General features: G+C 37.1%; 3 protein-coding genes across 6 annotated transcripts in view; 1 reads left to right on the top strand and 2 right to left on the bottom strand.

Annotated features, from left to right (window-relative positions):
- Window positions 1–4,473: 4,473 nt before the first annotated feature.
- On the bottom strand, window positions 4,474–7,461 carry mis18a (MIS18 kinetochore protein A). The gene is made up of 5 exons (XM_051907761.1): window positions 7,226–7,461; window positions 6,245–6,311; window positions 5,992–6,114; window positions 5,760–5,862; window positions 4,474–4,952 (listed from the first exon to the last, which is right to left on the bottom strand). The coding sequence occupies exons 1-5, from the start codon at window positions 7,431–7,433 to the stop codon at window positions 4,875–4,877; spliced, it is 579 nt and encodes a 192-aa protein (XP_051763721.1). The 5' UTR covers window positions 7,434–7,461; the 3' UTR covers window positions 4,474–4,874.
- Window positions 7,440–13,789, top strand: eva1c (eva-1 homolog C (C. elegans)). 2 transcript variants are annotated; one of them, XM_051907754.1, is made up of 9 exons: window positions 7,440–7,574; window positions 8,129–8,444; window positions 9,027–9,223; window positions 9,499–9,622; window positions 9,704–9,856; window positions 11,643–11,786; window positions 12,238–12,315; window positions 12,410–12,496; window positions 12,947–13,789. In XM_051907754.1, exons 2-9 carry the CDS (start codon window positions 8,330–8,332, stop codon window positions 13,366–13,368), a joined length of 1,320 nt encoding a protein of 439 aa, XP_051763714.1. In that variant the 5' UTR covers window positions 7,440–7,574; window positions 8,129–8,329; the 3' UTR covers window positions 13,369–13,789. The 2 variants fall into 2 exon arrangements, with proteins under 2 accessions (XP_051763714.1, XP_051763716.1); XM_051907756.1 differs by lacking the exon at window positions 7,440–7,574 and having other exon boundaries at window positions 7,714–8,444; window positions 9,040–9,223.
- A 118-nt stretch (window positions 13,790–13,907) lies between these two features.
- Window positions 13,908–17,109, bottom strand: part of cfap298 (cilia and flagella associated protein 298) — a 4,021-nt gene continuing 819 nt past the window's right edge. For 2 of the 3 annotated variants that reach the window (XM_051907759.1, XM_051907758.1), the window contains exons 2-8: window positions 16,834–16,993; window positions 16,403–16,570; window positions 16,254–16,321; window positions 15,996–16,154; window positions 15,574–15,705; window positions 14,655–14,750; window positions 13,908–14,526 (exon numbers count right to left, since the gene is read on the bottom strand). In XM_051907759.1, coding sequence (XP_051763719.1) covers window positions 14,416–14,526; window positions 14,655–14,750; window positions 15,574–15,705; window positions 15,996–16,154; window positions 16,254–16,321; window positions 16,403–16,570; window positions 16,834–16,972 — 873 coding nt within the window. In that variant the 5' untranslated portion in view covers window positions 16,973–16,993 and the 3' untranslated portion in view covers window positions 13,908–14,415. The remainder of the gene's footprint in view (window positions 14,527–14,654; window positions 14,751–15,573; window positions 15,706–15,995; window positions 16,155–16,253; window positions 16,322–16,402; window positions 16,571–16,833; window positions 16,994–17,109) is intronic. The other variant, XM_051907760.1, reaches the window with a different exon arrangement.

Here is a 17,109-nt window from a genome sequence, read left to right as displayed (position 1 = left end):
TCAATTACCATAATTAAGTAGCATGGAATTAGTGGTACTTCAAAGAATACCATTAGTATTTCTTGGTACATGTCCAATAAAACATCAGCTTTAATGTAACTTTTGTAAGATTTGAGCAGTTTACTGCTTTTATGCCTTTTTTAGAGGAATATTCTGGGTTTAATACAAATGAAGTTCAATTGATAGAATTTCCAAGTACCTAGTAAAGTAATGCATTACTTTTAAAAGTTACAACAAAATATCCAAGTTACTTTTTCAAATAAGTAATGGAAGTTACTTTATTTTTCCATTTACTGACACCTTTCCTGTCCCCATGTTGAGAGAAATTCTAAGTAAGTCTCGAGGCATTGTGTGTGCTGTGTCAACATTAAGCTTATCATAGTTCTAGATTAAATGAGAGCAGGCATTTACTCATCTCACTTGCCCAAAAACAGATTCAGTATTCTTCAAAATTAAAAGGAGTGGGAATTAATGTTTATGATAATCACCTTATACCTTTAACTGACTGTAAATATTTTACCTACTAGTAAGTGCTGATTGACTGATTCAGTGATATAAGTGTAAACAGGGACACCACTCAGGAAGCACTCCATGTCAGCAAAACGGAAATGAGTCTTCCATTAAGACCATGATGTTTGTGTTTGGGGGTGTTGCTATCCTTTGCAGCTGTCCAAGTTTAACACAAGAATAGAAGGGCTCCACAAATGTCGAGTTAACCTGCTGACATCATAAGCTGAGCAAAAGGAAGGATAAATAAATCCCGGATATCCTTTAGTGTCATCAATATTAAACTACTGAGGCATGTTAATAGGGCATCGTCACAATTTAAAATTCTGTGTCCATGGCGTGCAAATCCCTATTTACTGTTTGTTACATGGCTAAGACCATCATTAGATTCAAAGTCAAATAAAGGCCCTGTTGCTGCGCTTAGACCTCTCAATCTCTCAATCTGTTCGGGCTTAGACCCTGATTGAGACTAATCCTGTTTTCAAAAGGGTTTTTTTTTCCAGCTGAGGAACATTTTCTTTGTGTCTGAAAAACAGACAATTAATCTACCATCCTCACACACCCAGTATAAATAGGGGAGACAGGGGCTATTTGTCACAAGTTGTTCCGGGTACAAGAGAGTACAATCTACAAAAAATGATATTGGAATTTTGGTTCAGAAGAAATAAATCACAAAATTATTTCTAATTTTAAAACCATGTTTAAAACTAACATTTGGCCTATAAAACATTTGCATTCTACACTTCTGATAAACACATTCTGTTGTGTAACCTCAAGAATTTTGAAAATGTCACTTCTTTTCATCATAACTGCAAGGAAATGTTGAGTCAAACACATTCAAATGAAAAGGCAGCTGTTCCATACAGCACGCAATTTGCATATTAGCAAGAATGGACTGGCAAATCCTGTTTTGAGCTTCACTGCTATTGGAGGGTTTGTCTCTACACCCTTTGTGTCGAATGCTTCATGGGGTTATTTGCAAAGAAGTAACCTTCGCTTAATCAGACTGTCTACATTATTGATTACCACCCCACCAGTCCTCCAGGACAAAGTGTGCGTTTGTGTGTGTGTTTATGTCTGGACACTGAGATGAAGGTGGATGGGGTGGCTAAGATCATACTGAAAGTGCAGTGCATCAGCACTCCAGTTCAAGTGAGATGCACTCTGAGATTGCAGCCAGCATCCATTAATCAAAATGACAGCGGCTGGCAGAGCAGGTGAAAAAAAATTAGGCTTTGGGAGAAAAATATATGAATTAAAAATTCCGTACAGCAGAACAGAGACAACGGTATATGTACAGTCTAGATCATGCTTTGTTCGTGAACAAATCGGTTTTTTGAACCGGTTTTGCTAATCACATACATTCTGGTTTGTATATTTTGTGTTTATTAATGTCATTTTGAGGCTTTCCTTCGAAGATCCATTATACAAGTAAACAGCTTCAGAGAGTGTGTCTTGAAGAAGAATTTCATTGTTTTGACCTACTGAATGAGTCTTTGCTTTGAGATTCAATGTGGCACTTAGACATTTCGTTCATGAATGAGTGAGGCATTTCTTTTTGGAGTTTGTTTCGTGAGATTTGTTGGCACGCATATTTTAATAAAGGACAATAAGACATGTTTAATAGTGAACAGTGAGAAGTTGTTCAACAAATGGGTTAAGTGAAGGAATCAATGATTCGGAACACATAGAAATAAGGTGTGTTCGACTTGAAGCAGCTGTGCAGACCGATCAGTGTATGATATCAAGATCGATTCGAAAGCATACTGAGCCACCTGCTTTCTCGCTGTACTTTTATGTCATACACCGATCGGTCTGCGCAGCGCTGCTTCAAGTCGACAACACCAATACACTCACCTTTCGCCGCCTGTCATAACCAAGCAGCAACCTTCCCCAGTTTCTCTTGAAGCCAATACGGAAATGACTTAAACTGCAATTCATCGACTGGCCGCTAGGGCTCCAAAAGAGAGCAGAATCTCATTGACCCCCATGTTAAAATGCCCAACTTCACAGCAGAAAAAAACATGTTTACAGCCTGGTACAAATTATGGTTTTGGTCTATTCAGCTAACTTTGCCCTTCATGACAACTCTGAGGGGGGTGAATTTTGTTATAACTCATCGGTTTAAATTATATTAAGCCTTAAAGTTCTGTGTAATTAAGGGTGTGGTCACTTGAGTGACAGGTAGATTGCAGCTGCTGTCTGTGAGCCGTCATGTTATCTCAGCCTGCATGTCTGCAGGGTTTGTGCTTTTTTCGGGATTATTTTATACAATTATAAAATAATATGGCTTGCTGTGCGGTTATATGGTCGAGACAGATGTACGTCTGTGTACATGTGCAGTGCTAACATGATCACGTTGCGCTAGGCGGGCGTGGTTTCAGCAACCAGGCACCTCAGTTCCAACCACATCCCACCTCTTTGCCCGTTTTCAGTTATCAGGGAGTGACGCGCGATGATGCGCTGCCAAAATTGCAACGGACGTTTTTTCACTTCAAAAATCCTCTTCAGAAATCTACGGGTGACTTCACGTACACTACGTCCATATTTTTTTTTAGTCTATGGTCGCAACGATGGGGCACTGAAGAAAACGATGAGTGAAAGTGATATATTTTAGGTATCTTTAATCTTAAAAGTGTTTGTTAAACGCATACTGAGCTAAGTCCCGTTCACACAAGGAAGATAAAGTTTTAATAATCATTCTAATTCTATGAGAATAGGAAAGTCCGCACCACAAATATAACGATAAAGATACAGAGCAACAATATAATTGGAATCTTTCCAGATGATAAAAGATAAAAACATTGACAGCCGATCAGAAACTGACTGGCTTTAACTGATAAAATAATTACTTGTGCACATTGTAGTAGTCTCCTTTTTTTTCTTTTTTTTTTTTGGAAACTTACCAATATTCAAGTGTTGATAAAAAAAGAATGCATGAAGCTAGAATAAAACTTTTTTTTGAGCAGAGGCTGTTATTTCTTTTATATTTCATGTATAGATATTCATGAAAAAATTGTGAAAATTATAAGAAATGCTGGCAACTTAAGAAAAAAAAAAAATATATATATATATATATATACACACACACACACTATATATATATATTATATATACTGGCGGGAAAAGAGTTACAGAGCTCGAGCATCTAAAACGACAGAAGACATAACGTCAGCGCGCGCTTCTAATAAACAGAACGTTAATAAACGGCCGTTTAGGGACTCTTAACATTTACATGTTATAGTTCTTGAATTGAACATGAACTTGTACAGCTAGAAAGGATATATGCCACATGTAGAGTGATGTTTCCCTCTACTGGACACAAACAGTAAACATGATGCAACAATACAATGTGCTATAAGCGTGTTTTACCTCTTGTCCCTATTTTTAACTCTAGTGTGGGTTTACAGAAAGAACGAAGGAGGAGTTCAAAGACACAAGAATGAAGAAGTCTCTGCAGGCGCGAGAGGTGCAGACCACGCCCCTGCGAACGACTGTCGAGCAACGTCATCAGACTCACAGACCGTCTCTTAATCTGGTTGGCTGTCCGGCAAATAAGGAAACTACGGATGCGATGGCAACAGGCTCCAGCGACTGCATGTGCGCTCTGTTTCCATAGCAGCATACCCCTTAGATACAGCTCTCTGGTTGGTCCGAGGCACGCGGCTTCTATCTCAGCCGCTGTTGTTATGTTACCCCAGCATTCGGGGTTGGGGGCGCGCGCCTTCAGGGGTCTCTACTAGTCTTTTTCCCGCCTCTTGGTGGAGAGTGTTGCTAGGCACATTAGACAGGAACTGTAAACAACAACAACAAAAAAGGCTTGAGCCACCCTGCCCCCCTCTATCCACATGCACTATCCACTTGTTATTGAACCAGTTATCCAGAGGGTTGGGGCAGGGATGTTTTGATGCAAAAGATGAAATATCAAAAACAAACAAGTGGAGGGGGGAAAAAACAACACGTGTGATGCTTTAATATTATATTTATTGTGCAGTCTCACCCTGTGCATCACATGACAACAACACAAGGATTACTTATGACAAAATATAAAATGGGAGCAAACACATGCTTTCCAATAAGAGCTTTTTTTCCTAACATACAGCACAGCAACTTTTAAAGAACAATACAATTTTTGTTATAACATCTAATATATGTATGTATCTATATCCAAGGACATCTATTAGAATGTGTTTCAAAGGTAGGACATTACAGATGTGTCACTTGCATACAGCTGCATAGTACATGCATATAAATACATAACTGTCAGACAAAAGATCTTACACTAAAGAGTCCAAAAACGGACAAACAAAATCATGACAAACGTGGGATTTTTACATAAAACAGACATTGTTTTGTAACATCTCACATCATTTTCCAGAACCGCACTGGAGGTTAGTTTCAATCTCCAGTAGGCGTTGTCCTATAATCACTGCTAGGGATTTTATCTGCAAGGTACATTGGAGAATAGGAGGTCAGAGAGCAAGCAGATGACATGACTGTAAAATTTAATTTAATTTTTTTTTTTTTAAATAAAATAAAATCAATAATAAAACACATAATTGCCAGAACACAAAGTACCAGTACATATTACTAAAATATATTCACACAATGCTAAAGACATTCCATTATCACCCACAGGAATCTTACTGTAAATCTTATCAGAAATTTTTATCTGATTTATTTGACAAACACACAGACATGGAAGATTTAATTAAAAAATTAAAATATCTCAAACAGACTGTCGGCACTCCCTTCTAGTTCTAGATCAAATTCTCCTACAGCTCCTAATTTCCATTGTTTGCTGGACTCAGTGACCAAACAAAGAGCTCTGGCAGCACCACAAGAGCGCCATCTGCTGTTTACTCGTGCGTTTTAAAACAGAAAAAAAGCAGATATTCTTTTTCTACACCTTTATCTCTTCTTTGTACCCCACCCATACTGAAGCACATTATTATTAGAGGTACATTTGTTTGAATTTCTTTTATCAAAAAAAAAAAAAAGAAGAGTGAAAATTCAAAATGTACTTTCTATTGTATCTAATGTTTTTAAAAAACAATTAATTTCCCCCCAGTTTTATATGATTTTTTTTATTCTTTGTCATATTCTTCACACACTCAATAGTGCCATTAATCTCTATATTTGTAGTGCAAAAGAAATAGCTTATTTTTAAACAGAGAGAGACAAGATTTACATCAGTTTGCATCATACTCGTAAATCAATAATTTAAACAGTCTCTAGGCGAACTACTTTACCTCTGTCATCTGCTGCTCCACAATGTTCTGGTACTCCAGGGTCACTGGTCTGTCCTGTCTGTCTAATTCTGGCATCTGCTGGCCTGGACTGCCCACTACATAGCTACAGAGAGAAACAATCATGTCCTCAATGAGAATCATGACATGTGGTGGTAAACATGCATTGCCCAAAAAAATCCAAAAAAGACCAAAGGTAAATATCACACATGCTTGTGCACAATAAGCTGCTTACCTTTCAATATTTTCAACATTAAAGCAGAAAAGTGATCTCTTGTAATCAAGCTTTTTGGGGGTTGATATATACATGATTCCTAATTCTGAACAACAGCCACGGCAGGTGAGATTCACAACAAGGCTGAATGTGAGAGACATTGGTGGTTAAGGTGAGAAGAAAAAAAAGAAAAAAGAAAAAAACACATCTATGACATATATATATATATATATATATATATATATATATATTATATATATAACAAATATCTTACCATCCAAGCTCCTTTCGGGTACCAGAAACAAAGGGCTCTTTCCCTATGACAATATTGTCAGTGATACCTAGAAATCAAGGTGCAAAGTCAAGACATTGCATGTTCTATAAAAAATTATTGTCACACTCCCTTCACGTGTTTATATATAATTACAATTTCAACTAAGTAACCATTGTTGTTTTTTAATGTAGAATTATATTACGCTATCCTAACAAATGCATTCAAACCATTATCTTAAGAATGGTTTCCTGATCATTTTTTTCTTTTAGATTTCTGATTGACTAAAGGCAAAATCACAATATTTCAAAATGCATTAGTCAACAAATAACATTCACCACCATTCAAAAGTTTGAGGTCTATGACATTGAGGTCTGCATTTATCAGAAGTAAGGTAAGACAGCAACACTGTTAAAAATTATTACAATTTACATATAATAACTGTTTTGTACATATTTTATTTCTGTGATGGCAAAGCTGATTTTTTTTTTTTTTTTAGAATCGTTTATACTCCAGTCTTCAGTGCCACATGATCCTTCAGAAATCATTCTAATGTAGCCTTCACGTGCTATCGGAATTTTTTTCATTACGAGCTCATCCCATTCAAATTTTGACTTGAGAGGGCGTTCATGTCCAATTTAACTAGGAAACTAGTATTTACAATAATAATAATAATATGCAAATATCGTAACATTTCTTATTATTATCAATGTTGAAAACAATTGTGCTGCTTAATTGTTTTTCTTTTGAAACCGTGATACATTTTTTCAGGATTCTTTGATGAACAGAAAGTTTTCTAACATTATAAACGTATTTACATACATCTTTGGTCAGTTGCCTCTGCTGCAAAAAGGTATTCATTTAAATTAAAAAAAATCTTACTGACCTCAAACTTACGAACGGTAGTGTATAACAACCTAAGACATAACAGGTTATATCCAGAACTTTACAAACAACAGCAATAAAAACGTAATAATCGTTTACGTTTGAGCATGATTTGGTTCTGCTCGTCATCACTGCCTGCCCAGGTCAGACTGTCACCGATGGTCAGCTTGCATTTGCCGCACATAAACACTGCTGGACCGTCGTTTTCACCATCTTCCTCCACTCTGCTGCTGCTGTCAACAACACTCTCGCAAACAGAGAATGTTTTATAACTACAGTCATCAGGAACTTTAATTTTGCCAGCCATGTTTTTCAACTAGTAAATGTTTTCAAACGTACGCGGGCAGCTGTACTTCTGCTGATTTGCAGTGAGCGCATATGAAAAAAATAAGCGCATAGCGCCCCCTGCTGCGACGGAGTAACAGTTTTACTTCATTCTCAACGCGAGGTTCGTATGGTTTTAATTATAAACATGACCAAACTCATAATACTCAGGCAATAAACACACGCGCGTGCTCACACACACACACTATAAATAAATATAAATTTATTTTCTTGTAAAACCATCTTTTAAACTATATGTAGACTTTATAAATGCTCAGTGGTCCCAGAAGTTTAGCTTCAAAGACATAGAGGGTTCATTGACTATATTAAATATTTTTAATTTAAAGGCAGTTTAATCAGATTGGTTACAATACTGTTGTCAGTGCCTCTCAACTCCTACCGCACTGCCAATTTTAGGCATTCACCGCCACGCCCCGTTCAAATGTGTTATTCCTCCTCAAAAATCACTTTTTAAGTGTCAGTAAACATCTTGTTACTATTAGTAGTCTTGCGAGGGACCCTAAAATCATCAGCATTCGAATACATAATGCGAATGACGCTGGTTTCAGGCACCACTGACTTGTTGCGCACTTGTTATTTCCCTATAAGCTGCAACACAGTGACTGCGTCGCTTTGAAATGTTTTCTTTTTGCCTTATATCTTCTGACTTCTCTTTAGGGTGAAACGATTCCGAGGAGTTCGCTTTGTTAGAGTTTGGCTTGAAAGGAGTGGGATGTCGAAGTCTCGGTATGAGAATGATATACTTTAGCGGGGAGAGAATCCCTGGCAGGTGAGAGAGACGGGAATTCTTGACAGCCTTTCTCCAGCACGCGCTTGAATGCACGCGGCTTTATGCAGAAATAATTGAAGAATTCGAACATGATCTCAGCGCAGCACCCGAGAAGCTGCCGTGCACCTGGGCTACGTGTTCAAATACTTTACAGTGTTCTCCTGCTGTGGACCAAAGAAATGGACGGACTCTCGGATTTCTCAAGTGAGTCAATAATGATGATGAACAATAACACTATAAATATTTTTAAGTACAATATTCAATTACAATAATAATGAAAACCGGTTAATATATAAAAAATGTTTTTAAAGTATACAATCAAAAATAAATACATGTATGGATCAATGCCAAATCTTTCATGATGGTTTCATTCATTTTTGAAAAACATTTATATATATATATATATTTTTTTTTTACAATATTTTTTATGCAATGGCACTAAAAATTTCAAAAGTAAATCATAAGATTCCAAATAATGTGATAATTTAATAAACGTTTTATAATATATAACTTTAATTAATTATTTAATAAACTAATTATTTTCTAAAATATATAAGTAATATCTGTGTGAATATTTATTTGTGCATATATATATATATATATTTTGGACAATTACTATAGACACTTTCGATGTGAAACCTGAAATGACTTTAATTTAGAAAATAAAAACTAGTTCGTTGTAGAAAAAGGTGTATCCAAATGATATTTTGCATGTTTTCTGAATAGCGTTAATAATGTATTTTCAATGAACTTATTAGATCCTCCATCCCTAACCCCTTTCATTAGATTATCTGTTTAGGATCATCAACAGTCATTCAGCTCAAGCTTGTGATGGAGATCTCCTGCTCCTCAGGTGTCCACGACACTCCACCATAACTATTCAGTCTGCATTTTATGGACAGAGTGAAACCCTTCCCGGGATCGTGCCAGGAATGAGATGCCAATGGCGTAATCACAGCTGTTCTGCTACCACAGCGCTGCAGGTGAAGTTTCTTGCTTTCAGGAAAATAGACCTTTAATTGTGCATGCACTAAATGCTAACGTAATAAAGTCATTTTAGTACCTTTTAAATAGTCCCACTGAGAAAACAGACCTAAGAGGACTCTATTGTAAGACTAGACTCCTGTGGCAGCCTATCTTTTCCACTTCTGGCTCAGAAAAGATAATGTGTTTTCCAGAATCAGGACAAGTCTACTACATTTTCCCTGACTTTTGTATAACGCACAGTCTATGGTCTTTGATTGTCCCTCTCTGTTAGAAAGTGCTCTCTGAATGCCAGGGTCATAGAGATTGCCAGTTTCTGGTTAATCATCAAGTCTTTGGCAGAGATCCTTGTCCTGGAACTCCTAAATTCCTCCATGTATCATACAGGTGTAAACCTAGTAAGTATTTCCTCCTTTAAAGCCTTAATTGATTATTTTATCCTCAAATATTTACTCCTTTGCATAATGTTTGTCTTGCAGCAGAGCACAAGAAGAGAGTAACATGTGAGGGAGATCGACTTCTGCTGCACTGCAAGTATCCAAAAGTGCTGAATATCTACTCAGCTGTTTATGGTAGACCGCTGGAGGAAGGAGACTTGTGCCCGTCAGAGGAACAAGAACCTCCACCATTTGGTAGGTTTTCGGGTTTAAGTAAGACTTATAGTTAATATTACATTGATTTAATGGTAAAATTAGGCTCTGGGTTAAAGGAATAGTTCACCCAAAAATGAAAATTATTCCATGATTGACTCACCCTCAAGCCATCCTAGGTGTATATGACTATCTTCTTTCAGACGAACACAATCGGAGATACATTTAAAAATATCCCTAGTCCTCCAAGATTTATAATGGTTGCGAATGGCTGCCCAAATTCTGAAGGTTAACAAAGACCTTCTGAAGCGAATCGATGTGTTCGTGTAAGACAAGAATCCTTATTTAAAACTTTAGAAAGTAAAATAACGAACTTCCGCGATGTAGTACACAATGCCATGAGGTTCTACACTACGCCATGACGTACATTTTACTACTATTATTTTACTTTATAAAGTTTATATTTGTCTTACACAAAACACATCAGTTTGCTTCAGAAGGCCTTTATTAACCCCCTGGAGTCGTATGGATTAATTTTTTTATGGATGGATGCATTTTTTTGTCTTCAGAATTTGGGCAGCCATTCACAACCATTATAAACCTTGGTGGACTAAAAATATTTTTAAATATATCACTGATTGTGTTCGTCTGAAAGAAGATACAACTAGGATGGCTTGAGGGTGAGTAAATCATGGAATAATTTTCATTTTTGGGTAAACTATCCCTTTAAATGAGTGGTTATCAACTGGCTTGTAGGCATAATCTGATTTCACCAAGTGCAACATGTTCCTGGATTAACATCTTTTGTTGATCCTGGAACATCATTCCAATCAACCAATTAGATTTGAGGGACAAGTTTACAGTTGATGTCAAGTTTAGGCTTACAGCCAGGGTTATGTGCTTCTACAATGTTATTCATCTATCATTTTCCTCTGATTTTAGGGATAACTCATGGGTGGGGTTAAGTTTAGGGGTAGGGATATGGTTAGGATTACATTTTCAGACTGGAATGTTGTTCCAGGATCAGGGGAGGACTGGCCATCGGGAGTACCGGGAGTTTTCCCAGTGGGCCGCTGGACAATGTGGGCTGGCCCATTGCAAAGTAATGAAGAATTGATTATAGTAAATTTTCATAGTCTATATCCTTCCGTCAGCACAGGCAAATTGCTCGCGCGGCCACTTGAGGCAAAAACTAATCCGTTTAGTGTCTAAAAACGCTCGTCAGTGTCAAAATGTTTGCGATATCCAACCAAATCGAAGGAGGCGGGATTTACTGTCCACAGAAACCGAGCAGCGCAGCACTTTTTAATGCTTGAAGAATGCGAGACAATAATGCAGGACGTGTGGCTTGCGGGTCCCAAATCAACGTAGAATGTGAAAGTGACGTGACGGCCAAGTATGGCAGCCCGTACTCAGAATTTGTCCTCTGCATTTTACCCATCCAGATTAATGCACACACATTAGGAGTAGTGAGTAGTGAACACATACACACTGCAAACCATGAAAACACACACTCACTCAAAGCAGTGGGCAGCCATTTTTGCTGTGGCGCTGGGGAAGCAATTGGGGAGGGTGCTCAAGGGCACCTCAGTCATTTCCTGCCAGTATTGAGAATCGAACCCACAACCTTCAGGTTTCCAGTCTCTGACTCTCTAACCATTAGGCTAGGATAACTAGGACTAATTTTTTAAAGAGAGGATTGTTGAATATGAGTCCATGCAGTCTATTTATAAAGTTCTTCATTTGATTTGAAGGACATTTTGTTCATTTTTGTGGTTTGTACTGCATAATGAGCCATTTTATTGTATTTTTTTCTTTATTTTGGCAGAATGTCTTTTTCATGGAGCTGGTGATGTGGTATCCAACATCTGCTATGGCAAACAGAGGTGTTTACTTACCGTAGACCAGGAACATTTCAAAGACCCCTGCCCTCCTGGAACAAAAAAGTATATCACCGTCCTCTATGCATGTGGTAGGAACGCTCTCATATCCATCAAAATCTTCCTAAAGCAAAAGCTATTTTAAAGTGTTCTTGTATTTTTTGCATGAGGTTACAGCATGGCATGGCAGTTTTTAAATCAGTTTCCCAATGATTGAGAGCGTGGGAAAAGACTAACATATGGCCTTTGTCTCATCTCCGATTGTTGATTTGCCCGTCTGTTTTCTTCCCGTCACATAAATTACAAGGAAGACAAAAGTTGTTTGGGAATAAAAATATGGAATGAGCCTGGCATTTTTAGCTTTCAGGGGCTTCCTGTAAGACTTCCTGTGATTGCTTTGAATGCCAGGCTTTTGTTACTGATTGGAAGGCAGAATCAGTTCACAGGAAAAATAAAGATTACTCATCAGCCTCGCATTGAAAGATCCTGGGAGATCCCAACTGGGAGTTGGAAGTTGTTAACTTGTACCATGCCTTTTTTCAGTTCCACAAAGTTTACTCAAGGAGGCTGATCCTAGAATTTTCCAAACTACCTCAGTTCCTAACCAGAGCACCAAAGAAGGTGACAGTACACCATTCAGTTCACTTTATATAGAACATCTGTGCAGTCAAGGTAAATAATCTATTAAACTGTCTTTTTTCATTGTTATTCATAGGTGAACACCCAGTTATAAGAAGTTCAAAGTTTCCAGAGAACAGGATTATTGTCAGCAATTCTTTAATGGCATATGGCTACATTACAGGTAAACCGAAATATATAAAACATCTTACATTAAACATGCTTGGACATTTTTATGAGCCCATAAAGTAGCACAAATGGAGGGAATATAATTTAAAAAGAAAAGTTTGAGTATAAAAATCCTATTAAAAAGAATTTTTATTCAAAATTGTTTATATAAAATATATAAAAAGTCTATCATTTATTCACCTCTACACTATGTTTCCCCATGCAATACAAAGGAGAATTTTTAAGAATCTTCATGCATCTTTTTATTCTTTTAATCTTTGTATTGTATTGAAATTTATTTTATTGAGCTTGACACACAATAATCAAGAACTGTTGATATACTGAAAATATTCTTCAAGAATCTCCTTTTGTTCTTCTGTAAAAATAACTGCATACGCATGAATGACATGAGAGTAATTTTCATTTTTTGCAAACTATTCTTCACAAGTACTTCTCTTTCTCTCAGAGAATCCAGAGATGGCAGGACTACTCTTCACGTCAAGTGTTTGTGTGGGCCTTCTGATTGTTCTAATAGCTGTTTCAACGCAGCTAACCTGCAGTAGACATCTAAATACACCTAGAACGTTTAGGAAGAGTAGAACAGCTAATCTGGAAGAGGAAGAGCCAATGAACCAGGATAATGATGAGGAAGAAGATGAGGATGAGGATGAGAAAAGGTCACTGATGGACAGCTCCAGCCTGTCAGAGATAGGCAGGAAGGTGTATTGCTGGGAAGATGTGACATACACCACAGAGGCAGCAGAGCTGATGGAGAGGATTGAACGCCGAGAACTTGTGATTCAGGAAATCAGGATGAACGCATACCTCAATGGAAACACATGCATCCTGCATTCATACATGCCAACTCTTACACAGAATGTGCAGTAGCTGTGGTTTCAGCCAAATGGAGTGAACTTTTTGAATGTTTTCTCTTACCAAAACACTGAAATTAAAGGTGACGTGTGTAATTTCTGCACCACTAGTGTTGCCGAGCAGAATAGCCAAAACTGTCTTCAAACAGGTTTCCTGAACACTCCCCTCATTTGCTATTGGTCAGCCAAACAAATGACCCCACCCCAAACTCACACTATTTGTTTGAGCTAATGTTGCCATTGTTGGGCGGCTCAAATAAGTGAAGAATGTTTTGAAAACTCCACACATTCACAGTGTTACACTTTTTGAGGGGAATCAACCTACAAATATCTAATTAAGCCATTAAAGAAGTATTTTAACATAAAAAAATTACACACATCACCTTAAAGACATTGCCAGGTGCCTTACTTTAAAAAAAAAACAAAAAAAAAAACAAGATCTGGCACAGAGGACGTAACACAGTGCTTGAGTGAAAAGTTAGTTACTTAAGAAATTATTCTATTTATCTCATAAAGTAGCTGTTGAATTATGTATGTGGTATTGAAAGTCAATGCTTATTAAGAATGGTAAAACATTTTTAATTAAAAGTGTATTATATTTAAATGTACAATGAAAAATGAACACAAACAGAATGTTCTTTTTTTACACAACATCACACTCAACTTCTAACTCTTTTTAGTGAAACCTCATCTCCCGATACTGTAACCTCTCTTTTGCCTTGAGGATACTAAAATGTTCTATAACTCCTTCTCAACACTCTCCAAATGAACTCTGTGCAATCCTGAGAGCTGCACAGCAACATCCTGTCTTTAAACAGCATCAAGTTTCAATTGAGTATCTGCCAGAGGCACAGACAAAGAGAGGAAAGGTGTTGCATCCTTTTGCCAATGAATCAGAAATCTTATGTCTCACGCTTGGCATTACACACTTACATACAGTCACTGTCACATAAATACCTTTCATATGTAATGAAGGCACCAAATTGCATAAAAAAACTGCTGTAGAAGAGTCTATGGTCTCTGATGTGCCAAACAGAAAGTAATTGTGATTTTCTCTGTTAATCTATCTTGGGCCCCATTTGATATTTGTGAGTCCCTGGAACTGTCTTTTAAGGGCCTGTCTGTCTGACCAATTGGACTGAAGGTGCGTGTCATCATCTGCCTCTTCTAGTTTCTATGAACAAGAAGAGAAAAAAAAACAACAACAACAAAAAAAAAACCACACAAAACAATGATGAATGCTATATATATATATATATATATATATATAATTAGTTATAATTAGTTAGCAGCTCCACTCACTTTCAGTTCTTCCTGCCTCTTGTAATAGTGCAGCATCATCTGTTTTTGTTCGTCTTCACTCACTAGAGGTTCTCGCGCTGGCGCACCCTGGCCTCTCTAAAATGAACATGCAATGAAGGTCATCAGTTTATGAAATTCTTTGCAGATAAGTTCAAACACCAGGGGCCAGTTGCATAAACTGCTAAGACTAGTCTTGCAAGTTAGTCATCAAATTTCTTTCTTTAAGACTGTTCGTAACTTTTTCAGGTCATGAACATAAAAATGTAGATTGATCTAATTTGATAATGAAAAGTGTGAAATTAAAAAAAAAATGAAAAGTGAAATGAAAATGACTGATCACCCCTAACTAACTCCTAGTGTGTCATGCTAGTTCTTAATGGGATAGTTGACCAAAAAATAAAAATTCTGTCATTTATCACTCTCATGTTGTTCCAAACCTGTAAGACTTTCGTTCATCTTCGGAACACAAATGAAGATCTTTTTGACGAAATCTTAGAGCTTTCTGTCCCTCTACGCAACTGAAACTTTGAAGCTTCAGAAAGATCACAAAGAGATCGTAAAACTAAATATAAACTATCATATAAAGCATTCGAGTCTCTTCAGAACATTTGGACTAAACCACAATTCATATGGATTAGTTTTACGATCTCTTCATGAACTTTTTGAAGCGTCAAAGGTTCAGTTGCATAGCTGTCTATGGAGGGACAGAAGGCTCTCAGATTTCATCAAAAAGATTTTTGTTTCGAAGATAAACGAAAGACTTACGGGTTTGGAACGACATGAGGGTGAGTAATTAATGACAGAATTTTCATTTTTGGGTGAACTATCCCTTTAACATATAACATAATGACTATGTTTATGCAACTGGCCCCAGATCAAGGTCACAAAAAAAGAACTAAAATTCACACCGAACACTTACTTTCTGAATTTTCACTATAATTTTCGTTTTCTCATTTTTCCCAACATAATCCTGCAGCTTTTTGCCCCTCTGCAGTTCTTTAGATGCCCACCACAGCTGAGCCTCTTCATCTGGGATCACTTGTAATGATGCCTGCAGTGGAGAGTATTACAGCTTTACAATTTTTCATTTCAATCATTTACACACCCTCATGTCGTTCCAAACCTGTATGACATTCTTTCTTCTCCAGAACACAAAATAAGTTTTTGGGAACCAAACAACAATAGAGCCCACTGACTTCCATTGTATGGACAAAAAAAACACTAAGACATTTTTTTGAAATATCTTTTTTTTGTTTCACAAAACAAAGAAATTCATAAAGGTGTGTACAACACGAGGGTAAGTAAATGATGACAGAATTTTAAATTTGGAAAATCTTATACCTGTGTTCCAGTAAGATCTTCTTGATTTTCAAACTCCATTCTAATTGGATCATGTGGAGGCAGTCCCATTGGGTAAACTATCATCACAGCTCCTCGCAACTGGTCTAGAGCCTCTTTGACCATATCCGTGGTAACACAGACATTTGCTTTTACTTGTTTCTTTAGAGGGAAGAAAATACATTATATCACAAAAAAATATAAGAAGGGTAACAATATATTGAGATTTAGAAATATTTTGTAATAAAAACAGCTTCATACGTTTGAGATTAAAGCCTTGGCTTCCTCCATTGTTTTCCTTAAAACATCTTTCATCTTCTCATTTGGAGCTAAACGGAAAGACAGAGAGAGTACAGTTAGAGCAATTAATGGGGCAATTCAAATTTAAACTTTAAATGTGACATGACTACCATGTCCATTTCGACGTCCAATCTCATCCTTCTTAAACTCAGCACCACCACTGGGAATGCAGCGGTCTTCCCATTCATCCTTTAGTTTGAGCTCCATGATCTGATCATCAGTCAGGCCCTGCATATTTGGTGGAAGAGTGATCCCATGATCTGCCAGCTCTGGAATTTCTATGGAGATACAAATAAAAAGTAGCATGGTAGTGCTTTAATGAGCAATCAAACGTTTAACTATCAAAAACAAACAAACACATTTTTAGTTGACTTCTATCATTAGTTAACTTCTAACTACCACTTACGTTACACAATACATGCATTTTTAAAACCTTTTATGTAAGAACTCGTCGGTCAAGAACATAAATCCGATGAACTCAAAGAATGTGAGGCATTTTTACTGTTTTACACCATAAACATACATAACATCACTGTCATACCAGAGCAGATCCTGTCCACTTTTAATCTTCCATTGTAGATCGCGCTGATCTGCTGGGTCAGTGTCTCAATCGAGACATCCACTGTAGTACTGAAGAGAAACTGACTCTCATCTCCTCGTTTGACGTGCAGCTGAACCATTTCTCACTTGCTGAATCAGTCCTGTGTAGGAATATTATAAATCTGAGATTTGACTGGAAAGTAGATATATAACCACCAGACAACAGACGAGGTATAGTGCAACTCGCGCTGCACTGTGTTTGTGTGTTGCCATGGCA

Source organism: Ctenopharyngodon idella, chromosome 10 (assembly GCF_019924925.1).
Source record: "Ctenopharyngodon idella isolate HZGC_01 chromosome 10, HZGC01, whole genome shotgun sequence".
Lineage (NCBI taxonomy): Eukaryota > Metazoa > Chordata > Actinopteri > Cypriniformes > Xenocyprididae > Ctenopharyngodon > Ctenopharyngodon idella.
Note: the sequence above shows the minus strand (reverse complement) of the source record. Positions and strands in the feature narration are given on the sequence as shown.

Excerpts from the sequence above, each read along its gene's own strand:
- mis18a (XM_051907761.1), bottom strand. The coding sequence starts at position 7,433 with ATGGCTGGCAAAATTAAAGTTCCTGATGACTGTAGTTATAAAACATTC. Across the intron at positions 6,312-7,225 it reads GAACCAAATCATGCTCAAAC|GTATCACTGACAATATTGTC; the intron begins GTAAACGATTAT and ends CTTGATTTCTAG. Across the intron at positions 5,863-5,991 it reads AATGTTGAAAATATTGAAAG|CTATGTAGTGGGCAGTCCAG; the intron begins GTAAGCAGCTTA and ends TTCTCTCTGTAG.
- eva1c (XM_051907754.1), top strand. The coding sequence starts at position 8,330 with ATGATCTCAGCGCAGCACCCGAGAAGCTGCCGTGCACCTGGGCTACGT. Across the intron at positions 11,787-12,237 it reads CACCGTCCTCTATGCATGTG|TTCCACAAAGTTTACTCAAG; the intron begins GTAGGAACGCTC and ends GCCTTTTTTCAG. Across the intron at positions 12,497-12,946 it reads GGCATATGGCTACATTACAG|AGAATCCAGAGATGGCAGGA; the intron begins GTAAACCGAAAT and ends TCTTTCTCTCAG.